This window comes from Phalangium opilio, unplaced genomic scaffold, assembly GCF_054372755.1.
Source record: "Phalangium opilio isolate 3A_F unplaced genomic scaffold, DU_Popi_V2 ptg000098l_1, whole genome shotgun sequence".
Lineage (NCBI taxonomy): Eukaryota > Metazoa > Arthropoda > Arachnida > Opiliones > Phalangiidae > Phalangium > Phalangium opilio.
Window position 1 is genome coordinate 700,885 of NW_028324201.1, and position 19,452 is coordinate 720,336.

The window sequence follows — 19,452 nt, forward strand, 5'->3', positions numbered from 1 at the left end:
TGCAGGAATATCAGGATTTTATTAAAGATTGCCATAGTCTAAAGCTGAATTATCAAAAATTATTCACACTTCTGTTTGAAAATTCAGTGAATAATTCTTAAAAGGTTGTTAAAGGGAGAATGAAATGGCTACATATCATTTTTTTATTTATATTGTTTAAATATAATCAAAATAATCTATGCAACTTAAACCAAATTCTTCTGTTAATTAATTTTATATATATTTTTCCAAGTTTCAAAAGCTGATTCTCTATAAGCTTAACAAATGACTAAAAAATATGACTACTTTGTTAATTTACGTATCAGTGCAATGCAAATTTTAGTATCTCTAATCGTAACTCTTGTTTTTGAAAAGGGAGGATAGTTTTTTATGAAAAATCAATTTGCGACCGGCACCTCACGTGATTTTTTTCAGTCATTACAGCACACACTATTGCAAATGAAAGGGAAACTCAAAGCATGTGCAGGAAAATTTACGTGAAGTGTTGATCGCCAATTGTTTTTCATAAAAATACAGTCGTTCTTTCTCAAAAATAAGAGTTTGGCTTAGGAAGTTTGAAAAATTATATATATTTAATAATATGTTATTATAGTTTGTCTGACCATTTTAGTCTCTTTTTTAAAGATATAAATTCAATGTTTTGCGTATTACTGAAAAGCTTTCGTCTTTTAAACTCGGATGATACGACAGAAAAATTATTGGTAAAATCAGCTGGAACCTTTTATTATTTATTTTTGGAAAAATTTCAATATTGGTCACCGATACCGACCTTATCTTTTTGTGCCCAACAATTCTTTTAAGAACTATTTTGGATTAATTTAATAACTTTTATGCCCAGCTAATACTAGTCATAAAAAGTTGAGAGAACTCTGGTAGAACCTGTAGTTTAAGTAACTTACGCATCCATTTCCTCCTCCAATTGATGGAGGAGCATCTCTTCGGCGGCCTCCCCCGGCACCTGCGGGCCCGCGACCTCTACCACGACCTGCGGGCCTGCGACCTCCGCCACGACCTGCGGCCCTGCGGCCACCGCCACGGCCTGCGGCCCCACTGCTAGTTGGCTCCGTGGGCCTGTTATTAATAATGAAACTTTAGAGTACGTTTAGCATTTGAAAATTTATAAGTTCATGGGACTCTCAGTAAGTCTATAGCATTACGAAGTATAGGTAGCGTCATACTTATGGAACATATAAACTTATGCCTTAAGCAACTAATAAAGTACTATACCACGTCGAGCCCAGCACTGGCGTTCAAAGTGACCGTAGCGGTTGCAGTTGTTGCACCGGCGTCTTTTGCCGATGCCGCCGCTATGGCCACGATTTTGTCGGTATCCGTTGCTTAACCTTTCTATACAATAATTCTTGGGATTTCCCTTCCCATGGATTCCGAGTCTGCAGATCAAACTAGAGCGGTACTCTTTACTAGACCTACGTACCTACCTATTCTGTTATTTGCGACCCATATTTACTTTTGATTATTATCAAGATTTTACGTTTTTTAAAACCTCACAACGAAGCTTCGAAAATTTGTTGAAGGCCTAGTAGTTCAATATTCTACAAAATGCAAAGCATTACAAATAGAGAGCCGTGTAAGTGTCGCAATGCTTGTACCCGACCACTAAATTATGGTAGCGAAAAAATTACGCGAGGATGTTCTTGCCGCGCAAGTAACTTGAAATGTACGCGGGAATGCAAATGTGCTCCAGGCAAAATCTCGTGTTCAAATAGGGATAAAAACAAAGAAGAATTTGAAAAGGACGAAGAAAGGGGAAATGTTAGTTAAAATCTTGGCTGTTAATTGCCCACGTTAGAGCAAAATAGGGGTAAAAACTAAGGAAAATATTTATTTGCAAATGTTTTGTAGGTAATATCAAGCGATGAAAGTTCTGAAGAGGTTTTATTTGCAAATAAGGCAAAAATCAACGCGAAAAAAAATTAATTTGGTGGAAAAAAAGAGAACCAATAACAAAACGCCCCCTTCTTGCAACATTCCTGGTAAAAGTTCCTTTACAGATAGGTTGAACGCGGATGAAATAAATACTAACAACGAAGTTTGCGATGCTTTACAGCAACACAATGATGAAATAAATGTAAGTCTAATCGCTTTCATTTTCCCTATTACATTTAACATTTCTTCTAAAATATAGAAAGCCGCTTCAGAGGCAACCCGTGAACAGTTGGAAGAGTATTTTCGGGTCACAGCGAGACAAATACCAGAGGCTCTGTCAATTTTACATTTTGTGCCAATGTCGAATGGTAATCACGATTGTCGGCGAAGTTGATTACTAACCAATCAAAAGTTCTTATAAAAATCATATTACTAAATAGATGTGCAACAATCGAATGGTGAAAGAAGCCTGATCGTTCTAGCAGCGGGAGGCGATCCACCAGAACCTTTGTTTTATGCGCCAGGATCTCTCAAAGGAGACAAAAAAGATAAATGTATCTGTGGAAATTGTCGGCCTATGCCAACAGAAGACGAAAATGTCTGTTGCAGACAACGTGTTTGTAATTCTGAAAGAGCTATGTTCTTTTTAATGTGTTTATACCGTCCACTTTTATACGTGAGCATGCGATTTCGAAATGAAGCGGCCATTCGACGAGGTCTAGGCCCAGAAAATAATAATTTCAGGTAGGTTATATACTTTACAATTGAACATAAAGATAAGTTCAAAAGACATATTGATTGTTTAGGTATCAGGCATATCGAAATTACACGCTAATGGAATTTGGACGATTAGGCGCCGGAAATCGCATTGTGATCCCAGCTTGCTGCGTGCTACGAATTCGGGCAGCATATCCATCTCTAAATGGTCAGTATGTGCCATTTGGAAGGGGGGTAGTTCCGATGAACTATTGAACTTTTCTGTTTGTAATATCAAATGAGTGTTTTATTTGTAAAATCAAATGAGTGCTTATGTTAGTTAAATAAAACAAGTTTTTCTGTTTTGAATATCAAATGAGTATTTTTATTAAAACAATTCATTGTGCAACAACCTCAGTTCCACATAAACCTGGCTAGGTATATGAAATTAAAATCTTGACATGTGCTTAGCTATTAACTCCTCGTCAGGTGGCTTCTCCATCATACTTATATTGCTAGAAATGTGACGGGGATCATTTTCTTCCATAAAAGAAGGGTCTGATACATTTCCCTTTAATAATAGAAAATGTTCAAGAATGAGCTCCTGAAGGAATTGCAACGACCAGGGTGAAAGGTTTATAAAAATAAAACCTTTCCACCTAAGACATTCGCGAACTGTTACCGGTTTTAAACTATCTTACCACGTAATTTCTTTCTACAAAGATGCTTTCAATCAAAGAGTCTATGTAATTGTATTGTTTAGGCTCAAAAACCTTCCCAACGTTATAGCTTTTTGATTTCTTGCTATAGAAGTACCTATACCTAAGCTGTCCATCTTTCGTACGGGCCTGTTTTCGATCGGCGTGTTGGTTGTGGTCTATAGCGGCTAACGTTACTCTAGCTTTATAGCTGTCCCAACTAAATTAAAATATCAAAACCTTAGTACAAAAAATCCGTTTTCTGAATGAAATTTGAAGGTTCTTTTTCACCTATAAAAATTCCGTTTAGAGACATACGCAAGCATAAGATTGTGAAAAACTTCAACAAATCCCGTGTGTCTGTTACAAACGAATTTAAAATTAACCGAGTCACTCAAATACTATCACCACTAACGATAATACCTGAAATTTACGTAGTATTCTAATTTTTTTTGGAAATTTTTGTTCAGCACAATGTCTTCTAGAGCTTTATACGCCTTCGAATTAACTTCTGCCCATTTTTTATCTCGCTCTTCTGCATTTGGTAACGGTATTTCATGTGCGCATGAGTACCCGGCGCCAAAGTCCGTAAGCCATTCATGATAACCAGTGACGTGGTTTAATACACTTTGAAATGAAGCCTGCAATTTATCCACGTCACCTTCGCAATTTCTAGCACAGAACCAAAAATGGTTTCTAATATCAGGCGCCCACTTCACTAGTTCCTCAGTGGCCTTCAACCTTTAAAACATAAAAAACGCATTCACTTATCATCATAAGTTACAATAAAGCAATTCTTATTGGTTCAATTTCTCAAAATTTTTAATAAATAGGGGTGACACATACATCGGCAATTTTGGCTCTAATATTCTTTCCAGCATGCCATGTATCTAAGGAATGCGTGGCATTTTTGAATATCCTATCTGGCTTTTCTAAAACACCGCATGATCAAATGGAATTATTCTTTAGTTATTCTCCTCCTGGCGTTTGTGATGTCTTTACTTACTCATTTCAACCTTAATTTTACAATGGGCGTCCGTGACAACTTCAGAAATAACAATACTGTTATCTTTGGCTAATTCCATTATTTCTTTGGCAGCCCTTTGAAAAACTATGAACTCCATATTTGGACTTTTCCCATCGGCTTCTCTTACGTCTACTGTAGATATTGCTAAAATTTTGTTTGTTTCACAATCAGCGAACGTGTTAGTGCAATATGTTGCAGAAAATCCGGGAGAATCATTCCTTCCGTCCCCAGCAATTAACAATTCTTTCCCAGCTAACTTTATAAAAAGCTCGTTTTGCATATTTTGCCAATATTGTAGTATCGCTGGTTGAATGAATTGCCTCTGATACCTATCCGATTTAAAGGTTAATTATTGTACTTATATTATAAATGCGTTCTCAATTGATTAATACCGATAAAATGTGTCATCAGATATAAGATGAATTTTGGCAAATCGCGCCCATTTCTCAATTTTTGCAAACTCGTTGCCTGCTAATAAAACAGCACTCGCTAGTTTGATATTTTCAGAATAAATGCCTCGAAAGTTATCCTGACTTTCCCAAACTCCCTGTTATAATTTAAGTCTTTCATTATCATCTAATACCGATAAAAATTGTCAAATTCAAGCGTACATTTTTGTGATTCGGTCCTGATGCTACAGCAGGACAATTATAATAAAATATTAGCGCAGATCCTCGGAAAACAGAAGTGTATCGCAACGGCAAACCGCAATAGCATTTCAATCCGAAAGCCTGTTTTACCAATTGCTCAATCTTATCCAAAAAAACCAAAACCATTTCGGCATTTACAGCATCTATTGGACAAATATTGGGGTTTCTAGGAAACGGAAATGAATAGGTCTAGATATTGTGCGGACAAGCGTTGCCAGTCATTCGTGAGTGCAATTTAACCGCTTTCTACAACAGACTGAAAAACTTGTTCGATTCAGTGATCATTCAGTTCCGATTCGGAACTGAATGATCACTGAATTGAACTTCCGAACTCGACATGCTCTAACAAAATCCTGGCAACCCTGAAGCGCGGTTAATGGTAAGAAACGAGGCGGAAATTTCTCTTGCCTCTTTAGCGCGCACTATATATATCGACCATTTTAAAAATAGTTTCAATTCACTCAAACGTAAATTTTGTCTAATCAAAAACCGTTTTAATACCTGATCAGTTAGATGCGTGCAATCATCAGTTAACAATGGTGATCCAAAATTGGAGGTTACTCCACCAGTAGGACTAATGAACGAGTTATTACTCTAGATAATTATTCAGGTTAATTTTATTCCGTGTAATTATATCGCATTCCATCTTTTGTAATGGGTGTCCAATCCGGAGTGAGCTGTACCATGGTCGACAGTGAAAACGTTATCCGAGGGTAAAGGTGTGCCAGTTTCACTCGCTTTCAATGTAAAAATATATGGAGCGCGCTCTAGGGTTGGATACCCATTACAAAAGACACTTTGGGCTACGACTACTCGTACGGTGAAATAGTATATATACATGATAATTTACCATTGTACTTTCATTCCTCTCAGGTGTATTTTTTCGAATTACGCTAAATTTTTAAAAATGATTACCTTTTTATGCAGATAGTGTTATTAATTAATGGACCCTACCTAATAGGTGAAGTTTCACTATCGCTCTCAAAAAATAAACAAGAAACACGATTTTGATTTGCATCATTTCTCCGCCTACATTAATTGGCATATATATTTTTGAATTTGCAGTGAGGTGATAAATAATGTTTATAAACTCACAAGTTCGTAGATGATTTCAATCGTTTATTAAATCTGGAGGTTAGCGTTTCAAAATTTAAAGTGGAATTTTTCACACATTTAGTAGATGTGGTAATTTGGAATTCGGGAATAACTTCGTATTGTGTTTCAACATCTGCAGTGCAAGTGAAAAAATTCTAGCTTGATATGATAATAGTCACGGTATTACAAATAAAAACACCTCATTTAAAAACAATGTAGGGAGAAAGATTTCTATTTTGGAAATATACCCCTCCCCCAAAGTTACAGAGAATGGGAGCTCTCTAGCAAAGACGTTATTGAACATTCCAAGAAGATAAACCCATTGGTATATATTAGTGATCCCTGGGGACACGCTATCAAAAACTTAGTACCGACTAAATAGGAAGCTGAACTGCAATAACTGAGCATATATATCCTACCACTAGGTAGGGATGTAACATTACAAAGGCAGTGCCATACTTATGGAGCATTTAGGGTAAACTTATCATAATATGACTACGTACCAGTGAATACTAAATAATAACTGAAGTAAAATAATATAAGAAACCTATTACTTCTAATAATACAACATTTTGATGAATATTTTTAATACCTTTGGTAACAAAATATGTTTTAGAACCCTTTTTCTTTATTTCCATCTTCAAATATTCTAGTTCTTCCCTGAACCGAAAGATTATTTACTAAATTTAAGTGACTTGTAAATCAAAATTTTCTTTCGCGCTTACCATTTGCTGAACAAAAAAGATCCAAATTTTTCATTTGTATATCCTAACTTTTTCCTTTCCATAGACCAACGTTCAAATGTTTCTACGCCGAGATTCACTTTGTATACTTTTGATCTATTTTTTGTTTCCATATTATCCTAATTAATTAGCATAATTCGAATACAATACTGCTAGAACGTCAAATTGTCTTCTACACATAAAACTAAGAAAAAAACCCGAACTTACAACGCAAACATTCAATCAATGAACCGCAATAATATTCCGTGAACCGCGTGAAGCTATAAACTTTGGTCCCCGCGGGAAGGTAGGAGGAAATACCAGACTTAGTAGGAATGATAGGAATTATGGTTAGAATTCCCCCAGACGAGTCCATTCTCAATTCTCTAGAAAAGCGGCCGTTAATATCAATGCGGGTGCACACTGAAGATTTTTGACTCTTTCGAGAAAAAAACGCTCTTAAAACACGAAAATATTGTCTGTGTACACCCGGCTTCAGAGTGGGCCACATAGATACAATCGCCATCTATTTCAGAAAAGTGAACTACGAAACGGAATTTTAAAAGTAGGGGGTGTGATAATGTTCCATTAAGACCTATATGGTCAAGAAAACGTTTTAATAGATTTGAAAGTCGATATATAAACACTGAGTGGGATGAGAACAGCAAAATATGATATTGTCTACATAAAAATGTATAATTTGTTATAAATTTTGAATTTAAAATCGTAGGGCTCATTAACCAAGGCTTCAGATTTATATGGTCAAAAAAACCTTTTAATCGATTTGAAAGTCGATATATAAACTATGAGTGGGATAAAAACAGTAAAATAGGATATTCTCGACATAAAATTATATAATTTGATACAAAATTTTGAATTTAAAATCGTAGGGAAAGAAAATTAGAAGCTTACTTTTTCTTGCTAGTCCTGATATAAAAATTACCGCGACGCCGACGCGAGAGACGTTGTACTTCCAAGCGGGGGGAGTGATCGAAAAGTTCACGAATTTTACCACCACCCGTTCAGCAACGATCTACGATCACCAATCGGTTAACTACCACATTATTTTCTCACTATGGTACCGCTGACCTGCCATTTAACAACGTTTGTTTTCGATAGGTCTCGCTGAACGTAGTCCATAAAAGCGCGATAAACGGTGAGATGCAGCAGATATTGTATATTCGCTAATAAAAATTTCAATTCGATGTTCAAACTAACATATAAGGACACAAAAGTAAGGAACCGATATATTTTTATTGCTTTTCTTGAATTACAATCTAGAAAAAACCATAAAATGGTTTTAAAAGTGGCAGTCTAACAACTTTGTCCCGTTCCTAGCGACTTCTCACGGGAAAGGTGATAAACACATATTCTTTGACAGTCGCAAATGGCAACTTAAGCCTTGGTCGAAATTAACAACTGATAAAAAATTTAAAAAGGTCTCTTAAGTAAAGTATTTCACCTTGGACACTTAATTAAACAAAAATTAGACCCGCCAGTAAGTTTTTAGTAGAAAAATGTTATATTAATTGAAAAACACTAAGCAAAAGTTTTAAGGCGGTGAAATGGCAAATTAGCGTCGTCTGCTGTAGAGTAACATTTTGAGGTACTTCCATTTTTGATTTAATTAACATATTTAGACTTAATTGTTTTTGATAAAACTTTTAAAAGGTACACCTTTAATAGTAGTTTTTAAATGATTCGATGTGCTGGAGCACCAAAAACCCTATGTTATTCCTATGGGAAAATCAGCGAAAATCTGTGAATTTTCAATTAACATTACTGGAGGGTCTCGGTTCTTATCTAGAAGGACCTCCCGGCCCTCTAGAATTTCTTATTTCTACGGGGCATTTTCCGACGACGGGTAGATCTAAATTTTTTGATATCTTTTCGTGTATGAAACTAGCTTGACTGCCTGGATCAAGTAGGCAACGTATTTCTTGTGAGTTGCCTTTTTTTGGGTTTTTTGCAAGGGCTCGGGCTGTTTGAAGTAACACCGTTTTATCGCAATTTACGGAATTGGAGCTTACTTCTATTTTTCTTTTTCCTTTTCACTATCAAATTCTTGTTCGTTACTTTTCTTTGTTATGTTTGCCTCATTTTTTGGACAGAGGGCTATATTATGTCGTTTTTTTGCATAATTTGCAAGAACTATATGATGTTCTACACTCTTTTATTGAGTGTCCGTATCGAAAACACAAGTCACATCTATTTGACTCTTTAATCAGTTTCTTTTTCGTCTATATTTAAATTTGTACAGTACGAGGTAGAATGCGTTTGGGACTTGCAAAATATGCAAAATCATTGTTTTGTTTTGGCTTGGGTAGCTAAAACGCTTGCTGTATGAAACTTAGATTGGGAACGCTCGTTTCTTTGTAGTTTTAACTGCGGATTTTTAGCGTGAGAACCGACTTCTGACTCCTAACATATCGCAAGTTTCTCTTATTTTTATCTGATATATCAAAAAATCAATTATAGTGTCTATATCCCATGTTGTACCTGACCCACGTTATTTAGTATATTCTAAACGAATATCTCGTGGCATGCAACTCATAAGTTCAGGGCATAGAAAGGTTCCATTAACGGCTGTATTAAATCCTGAAGATTTTAAACTTATTATATTAACTTCACAAGTGTGATATAGCTTTCTAAGCGCTACCAAATCCCCCGAATTTCGTACAGGTTCTAAATTTAACAAACGCTGCATGTGAGCGTGAGCGATTAAATCATCCCTTCCGTACCGATTTTTAATAACTTTACGGCCTCGTCGTAATTATTGTCAGAGGCTCTCAATCCCACTAATAATTTTAAAGCATCTCCTTCCAAATACGATTTTAGATACATACATTTTTGAACTTTACCCAGATTTTTAGAGTCCATTGTGGCCAGAAATTGTCCATAAAATCCACTCCATTCTGTGACATCTCCTTTAAATTTATTGATGACCAAGAGTGGCAATGTTGAGTTCTGCGATGCACTAAGAAGAAGATTCGATACATCTTTATCCGCATGATGTGATGACTCTTCCCTTTTAGCTTGGGTGATCCTTGCGGCGCGCAATATTCCTGTTGCTTTCTTTCTCATCAGCGCGATTGTTTGTTTGTAGTTGTCTACTGTTTGACATTCGGAAAGTAGATCTGCATCATCTCCGCTCATTCGGGTGAACGCAATGCTGTCCAATTTATCCAAGCTGATTTCTTTTTGTTCGAGGATGTCCAGATGACTTTCTATATTCTCCTCGTATATTTCTGATTTGTGTACAAGAACGTCTAAAGCAGCTATTACTTCGTCAACATTTTTACGAATGAGTGTTCTTGTAATGCTTATTATTTTGTTTTCCTTTAACTTGGATTGAGGTTGTTCTTCAGACATGGTGGATCCTTGTTTCTTTTGAATTCCTCAATGAACCGTTTTAGTGTACTCAATGTGGGCTTGAACAATTTTTCTCCTTTTCGTTTTTTGTTTCCGGGGTTTATCTAAAGGCCCCCCGGGTGGCTGTTCTTTAATAACTGGGGCAACTAGAAAATTATGAAGCTAATATACTAACGTAGATAATAGTATGGACTGTGTTCAGATCTATGCAACATTGTACTAACAATAGTATTTGGACACAACGTTAACAAAGTTAATTTTGTCTGTTTTTCATCGAATAAAATGAAAATGTGGGGAATATTTTTTGATAATTCGAGGCAAAATGTAATTCTGTAGCTAGTTAAGACAATTTTAACTCAATATTACGATAATTTTGGTTAATTATTGCATTTCAAAATGAATTTGATCCTAACTTAGCTAGACCAAAATGGATATATATACTAAGCCAAATCATCTCCACGGCACCGAGCTCAGTATCCTAAGCTTGGAGCAGGTAAATCCTGCTGCCTCGAAATCGAGGCTTTAACGGTCTGGAGTGGACCGAAAGTTAAATACACACTTAAATTATGCCTACATTTAAGATTAATGGAATAGTCAGATTTCATTACATGGCCTGTTTTATTTCAGGGTTATTAAGGTCATACACATTTTAAACACATTTAAGAGAGTGAAAAAAACTGCATCGCCACAAATACTCGCATAGGTGCAAGTCCAAATCCCTGGTTTGAACAACTCCTCGACAATTACTTCTTTTCAATGAGCGCCACTGGGATTCGATGGTCTGAATGTTAGCCCATCCCAACTATCAATTGTGCGTCAACTTTACGGCCTCGATGGTACTTCATTTTGCCAATTTTTTATCTAAGTGATGATTGAACATTTTGCGCCAATGTACAATAAATTATCTATGGTGCGCCTTTTCCAATATATTGATGTTTAAGTTCATTGACTTTCCAAATAATATGCCTTTTCCAAAACATTACTGTTATGTTAGATTAGGTTAAGTTATGTTAGTTTAGTAATAATTTCTAAATCATTTAACTATGGTAAGCCTTGTCCAAAATATTGATGTTTAGGTTCAATGCCCCTGTAAAGTAGACTTTCCCGCGAATCCTCTTGCCCCTGTAAAGTAGACTTTCCCGCGAATCACCTTGCCCCTGTAAAATAGACTTTCCCGCAAATCACCTTGCCCGTGTAAAGTAGACTTTCCCGCAAATCACCTTGCCCCAGTAAAGTACACTTTCCAGCAAATCACCTTGCCCCTGTAAAGTACACTTTCCCTCAAAAAACATCCGCAAGGGACCGCACAGGTCCGCAAATGTCCGCAGGGGTTCGCAAAGTTTCGTAACTTCACGAAAGTCAGAGAAACATCACGAAAGTCAGAGAAACATCACGAAAGTCAGAGAAACATCACGAAAGTCAGAGAAACATCACGAAAGTCAGAGAAACATCACGAAAGTCAAAGAAACATCACCTAGGTTAGGTAAGGTTAGATAGGCAGTGTATTTAACTTTCAGTCCACTTCAGACCGTTAAGCCTCGATTTCTTGGCAGCAGGATTTACCTGCTCCAAGCTTAGGATACTGAGCTCGGTGCCGTGGAGATGATTTGGCTTAGTATATACAGGGTGATTCAGAGATGTATGCGTTCCTTGTAACAGTAGATTCCATGCAAAATTTGGAGTCGAAATTTCCTGAGCGGTTTTGGTCTAAACCGAACCGTTACAGATTTACAAGCCCTTAAACTCCGGGCCCATTTGGGCCCTAATACCCCCTTCAGACGGTCTTGGTCTAATAAGACATAGCTTGTTTAATACTCTTGTTACTTTTGAAAAAAAAAACAAAAAACAAACTGATCTTAAAGCGATTTTGGTTAAACGAAATTCAGGTTTTCAGAAGAAACTCGCGATATCTAACAATGCCTCTCACTATCTTTCTCAAGCAAGCAGTGGTTTTAACGCGTCGTCTGAAGAGGGTATTAAACAAGAGGTAAAGAGTAGTGTAAAATGAGCTATCTTGAGCTGCCATTGTTGAAATTTGCACTAAAAAAAAAGGTTTCACTATGAAGCGTACAGGGCATGAACGGGGATATGTTAGCAACCTATTAACGACACAATGTCATACACGTACTCTCCTAAAAGTGATAATAAATGTAGTTATAAAATGTTTTCGGGGAATTGAATTGTGCTCGAAAACCCGAGATAAGTAAATTTTTCAAATTATTGAGAGGGAAAAAATTTACTACCAGTAAAATAAGTTTATTCAATGGAATAGGGTGATGGAACATTACTTTCTTAAACATATAAGTTTTAATTAAAAAAAAAGTTTCAATATCTGCGCATTCAGTCAAGTGATTAACCTTGTTCTTATCGATACTTTTTAGGTCTTGGTTAAATCCAAGACGCGTTTTGATTAATATCTGTTACTTCGGTCTTAATTTTTATTAATTTTGCGTACATGCGGTGGTGATTAATTTATTTCAATGCTCATTCCCGCTAGCTGCAGAAAAGGACATAGTTTGTCATTAAATAGACTGAGAGTCAGTAGCTAAGGGGACGTCACATCAATATTTTTAGTCTTAATTTGAGCTGATGAAATTCGTAGATATATACGAGGGTGTGATGTCATGACAAAGATTTTAGTTCGACTATTTCTGATGAACCCAGACCAGAATATACCAGTTGCTTTCACGCTAATTTTGAACCCCATTTCCAATGTCATTGTGTAAAAAGATCTTATTCAGAACAGATATTTCTCTTAACCATTACACGAGATTCAACATATAGATTACCATCTTTTGTGATTAACTTTAACCTAATTTAAGAAACTAAAATAGTTATTTTTTTGTTAAAAATGACATTAAATAAGACAACTAGCAATAATTTGGCAATATTTCGGGGGAAAAGAAATACAATTTTGTAGTTTTTTGGAAAAGATGGCAATTTAATAATAATTTCATATTCAGTAACAGGAATACATTTAGCCATTCAGTTTTAATGCAAAGGGCCCCTCCTTTGGCGCGTATTAAAAAGATTTTCTCTTCCGTATAGTGTGGTCGTTTGGCATATTTTATTTTTCGCTCTGTCCTTAAGTACAATTTTAATTGGATTTAGCCATTGGGATAGATGATAAATGATTAGCGAGCGTACTACGGGAGTCTGGCAATGGAACTGTGCTTAGATTTATAATTAAATATAGGAAATAACAGGATCAACAAATTATTTACTAGTATATATGAAACTAATGGTAACTACTTTACCTTTTATAAATATAGTCAAATGAGAGTTACATTAGTTTTTTGATGACAAAAGTTAGGGTTAATAATATGATTTATTTTATAATAGTTAAAATATAAATTGTAATTTTTAAAGTTATTGCTGTGCAATAATTACTTTCAAATCATTAAAACAATAAGTTGCTTTAAGAATATTTTGGTTAAACTTTTTGTCAAGGTTTTAACACGCATTACTTTACTGGAATGTGCTAAAGATTTATTTTACAAACACATTTGTTTTTATAATTGCTACGTTTATTTATAGCACGCAATTTGGAATTGAATTTCCCTGGTTGTTATTTATTTATGGTATTCATTATAATTATTTTCCAGTAAATAAAAATTTTGTTTTTCACATTTAAAGCTAATAGTTGCGTATTTTTAAAAGGGTTTCATTCGTAACTTTATAAGGAAAATAATTTTTGACACCAGAAAGGCTTTTGAGAATAATTAGTGATTGCGTCCTGGCGGGCAAAAAATAGACCTTAACAGGGAAAAGCTATAAGTAACTATAATTAATTTTAACTGAATCTAAAATGTAAGTTTCACTATGAATACACGAGAGGGATTAAAAAATGTTCAAAGACAGTCATACGTGTAGGTTGGACTTAAAAGTGTGAAAAGTTCAACATTACGTTTGAACACCCAGAATCATTTTGTTAATCTCTCAAGTTAATAATTTAATGAATATAAAAATATTTATACACATTTAATCCTAGGACTGAAAAATTGAGAATATATAATAGCCAGAAAAATAGTAAGCATGGGTTTTAATGTTAAATTTTTTTAGGTATAAAAAAGGGAAGGGGGAGTTTGTTAAAATACTGCTAATATACTTAAAGATGCTTTTTACTTTTTACCGCCATAGATGGCGTTAAAAAGTAATGCATACTACCCCACTTTCACCCCCACCTTTTCCCCCCCATTTATCCCTTTTTTTAGTGCCTTTCCCCCCTATATTACCACCTTTTCCCCCCATTATAGCCTATGTTACGGCTGGTTGGGCGTCTTAACCCCGCCCATTTTCGCGTTAATTTATTCAAATTTATTCATAATTCATAAATAATGCTCTAAAACGCTAACAGATGGACCTAGCGTAGCTAAACTTTATATTATTTTATTTCGTAAATTTCCAAATACCCGAGGGGACTCGAACGTACCAACGTTAACGCTACGGTTCGGAAACCCGGCACGTAAGGACTGCGCCACCGAATTCTTATATATCCTATTGCTTTCATAAGATAAGAGCTGTGATAGACAAATCCATCTTGAGTCTAGGCGCGTTTCGCGCTAAGAGAGTGAAATTAAATAATCGCCCACTGCCACGTTAATATGATGTTAAGTCGGCCTCAAAGTCACGTCTGAAGCTTAGAGTTCTTTTCCTAAAACCTTATCAGTCTTGAATGTAGAGAGAAACGAATTAGCAGGCAAAGTTCACCATGAGTTAACCAATGATATCGTCTCTTGAAAACTCGTCTGCTACTCTGCTTAGTTAAGCGAGCAGTCCACGTTTACAAGTGAGATTAATGATAACTTTATAAATAACGATGTAGTTTAATTAAGTTTAAAATTAACCGATTGAGGAAGTTAGAATAGTTCAATATATATTATTCTGTAATTTAATTAAGATTAAAATAGATATATATTCACGAGTGAGATTAATGATAATTATAGATAATGATGTTTCAAGTAAGTAAATTGAGGAATTCACGGTAGACTAATTAATATTATACTTTAATTAAATTAAAATTAACCGATTGAGGAAGTTACAGTAGTTCAATATATATAATTCTGTATTTTAATTAAGATTAAAATAAATATATATTCACGAGTGAGATTAATGATAATTATAAATAATGATGTTTCAAGTAAGTTAATCAACTTAATTGAGGAATTTACTTTAGATTAATTAATATTATACTTTAATTTAATTAATATTATCATGATACTATAGTTTATGATAACTTTACAAATAATGATGTAGTTTAGTTAAGTTTAAAACTAACCGATTGAGGAAGTTACTAGAGGGTTGGTACTGGTAATTGCAAATCTTTGAATAACTTCCGTGGAGCTAGCGTTAGACACCAGAAACTTTCAGGATATGAAACATGATTCTTTAGACAAAATTCGCTATGTTTTCAGCTTTTTAGCTCTCTTAAATTTTGCACAATATCCTATTTCCCAATCCCCGCAGAGGAGCCCAAATGTGAACAATCGCTGGTAAATGTAAACACCCTGACTCTAAATACTGAAGGAGGTAGTGACTGAACACTGGACCCAAATGTGAACAACAATGATAATCAAATGGGAGGAATAAAAACCCTGTCCTAGGAAAGGACAGGGTTGCCACAGTACCTGGAAATCCTGGAAAATCTGGAAAAGTCAGGGAATTTAAAAATGGGCCGAAAAGGACAGGGAAAGGTCAGGGAATTTGATTTTAGTGGGTAAAACTTCTGGGATTAAGTCTTTATTGAAAGAGTAATGAAAGTTTCTCCTCATGCTCTCTCAACACAGAAAACTCTAGATTAATCCTTAAAAATGTCTAGAATTGTTTTCGTAAAGTAAATGCTCTCTTAGACTGTTATTTATAGTTAAAATGTTTCTTATTTGTTTTGGTGCAACAAATACATGGGAAAACTTAATGTTGAGAGTTTATTTAATTATAGCCACTTAAAACGTGCAGTAAACATTCACTTTCGGCCTAAAAGGTCAGGAAACATCTGAGAAAAAGGTCAGGGAAAACCTGGAAAAGTCAGGGAATTTGGTTCTGAAAATTCCGTGGCAACCCTGAAGGAGCTACCATTACGTGGGGCCTAAATTCATGCACCTAGATTAAAGTTTACGCAGATGTGATAAGTGATAATAGGGTAATATAGTTAAAACTATAGCCGAGTCAAAATGTTCAATAATTTGTTGAGAAATCCTATTTACTTCGATACCTCGCATAACAGCTGTCTCGTTTTCTCGCTTTCCCGCCCAATAAGTAGTGGTAGCTACAACCCTCTTACCGCTAAATTGATAAACTTACTAATGGCGCGAAATTTGAGTCTTTTTTTGGGTCAATGATGTATTACCTCTCCGTGTAACGTAGTCCAGGAGAGGTTCTGTAACGGCCGTGTCTGTGTGTGTGTCTGTCTGTCCGTTGTTACACCCACGTGACCGCGTTCACACTTTGCGTATCGGAGCAAACGTGTTCCCAATTTCCGGACCGCATTGACAGTTCACAGAAATTTGGAAAATTGTATTTCTCTCCGTTGGCTACTCTATACTTGAGTTCTCACACCATCATGTTTGGTCTTCGACCATCCCACATGGTACTTTTCTGGCTTCCAACACCACCATTTTCTGTTCTTTGTCAATCCCACATTGACACCAGTCTGCACTTCTAACACCACCATTTACTGGTCTTCCGTCTATTCCACATAGACACCAATCTGTATCATTGGTTTCTACCACCACCACCCACTGGTCTTCCGTCTATTCCACATAGACACCAATCTGTATCATTGGTTTCTACCACCACCACCCACTGGTCTTCCGTCTATTTCACATAGACACCAATCAGTATCATTGGCTTCTACTCCATTATCATCGTTTGGTTGGCGGCGATCAGCTAAGGTTACGAGAAACGTCTAGCCTCCCTAAAGTGGTATCGGCCACCAAAGGTTTTCGCAATTGCGCTTTTTCCTTACTATTATAAGGGAAACGATTTCTATATATATACCAAAATTTTAAAAGAATCGGGTAAGAGGGGTACGCTTCAATTTAAACGTCAATATTAGCAATTTATAAACAATGAAAAAAAACCCGAAATTCTAAATTAGCTGGGGTCATCTTATAATGAATATAGTAATAGTAATTCTTGTCACTTGAAGGCGGTAAAAAGTAATATGACTGGGTCATCTTGTTAAAATTGGTAGTTATTTGTTGGTGTAGAATCTGCAGTTTAGCTCAGATAGTTAATGAAGCTCCTTGTATTTCGTTAGTGACATCTCCAATCCAGTTGATTTAATTTTTCATTTCTATATTTAATACTATTGAACTAAGATGGCGTAAGTGGTTAATATCAATAATTGGTAGGTTTTTTTACTGGTTCCATCGCGCTTGGTTTTGTTTTATTGATGTAGAGTCTGCAGTTTAGTTCAGAGTTAATGATGTGCCTTGTGTTTGGTAGCGACATCTCCAGTCCATTTTATTAATTTTTTTGTATATTTATTACTTTTGAACTCAGATAGCATTACTGCTTAACGTCATTAATTGGCAGCTTTATTTTACTAATTCCATGGAGCTTGTTTTGTTTGGCAAACGTCCGTAAAATAGCGTTTATAACGATGGTATATTACCTTTAAGGCGTTTCGATGGAAATTGAAATTGAAGTCCAAGGTGATTATGCGGCAAAGGCTGGGACCAGTCCTGAGACCAGTTAATTATTTCGAAATTCAGACACTAGAGGGGTCACTGGTCCAAAGGACTAGTTTAAAAATATCCCTATTTCCCAGCCTGCGAACGGAGGCTCCGTTGAATGCGCATTCGCCACTGAACGATTTTCGGAACTTCCGGTTTGACGTCACGATTGTAAGCGAAGAGGCATCGAAGTCATCGGCTGTACAGTCATCGGCCATGAACAGTAAGCAGACAATGCAACGTAAAGTTTGCAAAAAAACCGTTCAATAGCCTAATAAATCACATGACATCACGTTGATCAACGGAGCTCAACGCGTTTCGTCTCCGTTGAGCGAGAGAGGGAAAACGAAAGTGTGCGGGGGGAGAGAGATCGCTAGCGTACGCGATGGCGATACGAAGAGAGAGGGAACTACATGCCTCGGGTGCGTTCAGTACTCTCATCGTTCGCGTTCGTTTCGCGTACGCGTCCGGCACAGGGACAGGGGTTTGGTGGCCTTTCTTAAATTTTACCGGAATAAAATTCCGTGTGAAATTAAAAATATTTAGAAGCTCCTAAATTTCAAAACACCTCTTCTCATTGGTGGCCAAATTTTTCTTAAAATTATCCTAGGCGCTGGCTGGTAGTTTTTGGTGGTCCCAGAATTTTTCTCTTTCAAATTTCCCAGAATTATTCTTTTTTAAATTTCCCAGAATTACTCACTTTTAAATTTCCTAGAATTATTGGTATCGTTCCTTTCAACCGAATTCCCAATGGACCGAAATCCCATTCGACCGAATATCCCGCAATGATTTTAGATTTCCAGCCCAATGGCTGGCTATATTCCCGATGGACCGAAATCCCAATCGTCCGAATATGCCCCTAAAAAATACATGAATATAACTTGAAACACTGTAGCCGTCAGCGATTCGGTGGTGTAGTGGATATGATGTTGGACTGCGAAGCGATAGGTTGTTGGTTCGAACCTCCGAAAGGTATGTTAATAATATTAAAAGTAAATGTTTCGTGATACTAATTAAAACGCTCACTTTCATTCCTTTCAAGGCAAGAGATATATAGAATTAAAAAATAATAAACAAATTGTGCTTAAAATGAAGTACAGTCTTAATAGTAGTTCCATCAATGTCTTTAAATTATAATTTTAATATTTTGGTTTCGGGTGGGTTGGGTTAGGTTAGGTTAGGTTAGGTTAGATTAGGTTACGTTAGGTTAGGTTAGGTTAAGTTAGGTTAGGTTAGGTTAGGTTAGCTTAGGTTAGTTTAGGTTTGGTTTGGTTCCAATAATTCGTTGACACCTTTTCCAAAATATGCTCCTTTTAATTAGCTACCACCTTTTCCAAAATATTATCCCTTTAAATAGCTACCACCTTTTCCAAAACATTCTCCTATTAATTAGCTGCCACCTTTTCCAAAAGATTTTCCTATTAATTAGGTGCCACCTTTTTCAAAATATTCTCCTATTAATTAGCTGCAACCTTTTCCAAAACATTCTCTTACTAATTAGCTACCACCTTTTCCAAAATATTCTCCTTTTAATTAGCTACCACCTTTTCCAAAATATTCTCCTTTTAATTAGCTACCACCTTTTCCAAAACAATCTCCTATTAATTAGCTGCCACCTTTTCCAAAATA

At 35.8% G+C, this 19,452-nt stretch overlaps 2 protein-coding genes across 2 annotated transcripts; one reads left to right on the forward strand and one right to left on the reverse strand.

The window, feature by feature from the left end:
* The first annotated feature begins 1,876 nt into the window (after window positions 1-1,876).
* LOC149632672 (uncharacterized) lies at window positions 1,877-2,859 on the forward strand. The gene is made up of 4 exons (XM_089850984.1): window positions 1,877-2,089; window positions 2,147-2,255; window positions 2,328-2,631; window positions 2,694-2,859. Exons 1-4 carry the CDS (start codon window positions 1,877-1,879, stop codon window positions 2,857-2,859), a joined length of 792 nt encoding a protein of 263 aa, XP_089707110.1.
* Window positions 2,860-4,007: 1,148 nt separating this feature from the next.
* On the reverse strand, window positions 4,008-4,589 carry LOC149632673 (uncharacterized). The gene is made up of 3 exons (XM_089850985.1): window positions 4,288-4,589; window positions 4,128-4,213; window positions 4,008-4,022 (listed from the first exon to the last, which is right to left on the reverse strand). The coding sequence occupies exons 1-3, from the start codon at window positions 4,586-4,588 to the stop codon at window positions 4,008-4,010; spliced, it is 402 nt and encodes a 133-aa protein (XP_089707111.1). The 5' UTR covers window position 4,589.
* Between the last annotated feature and the right edge of the window lie 14,863 nt (window positions 4,590-19,452).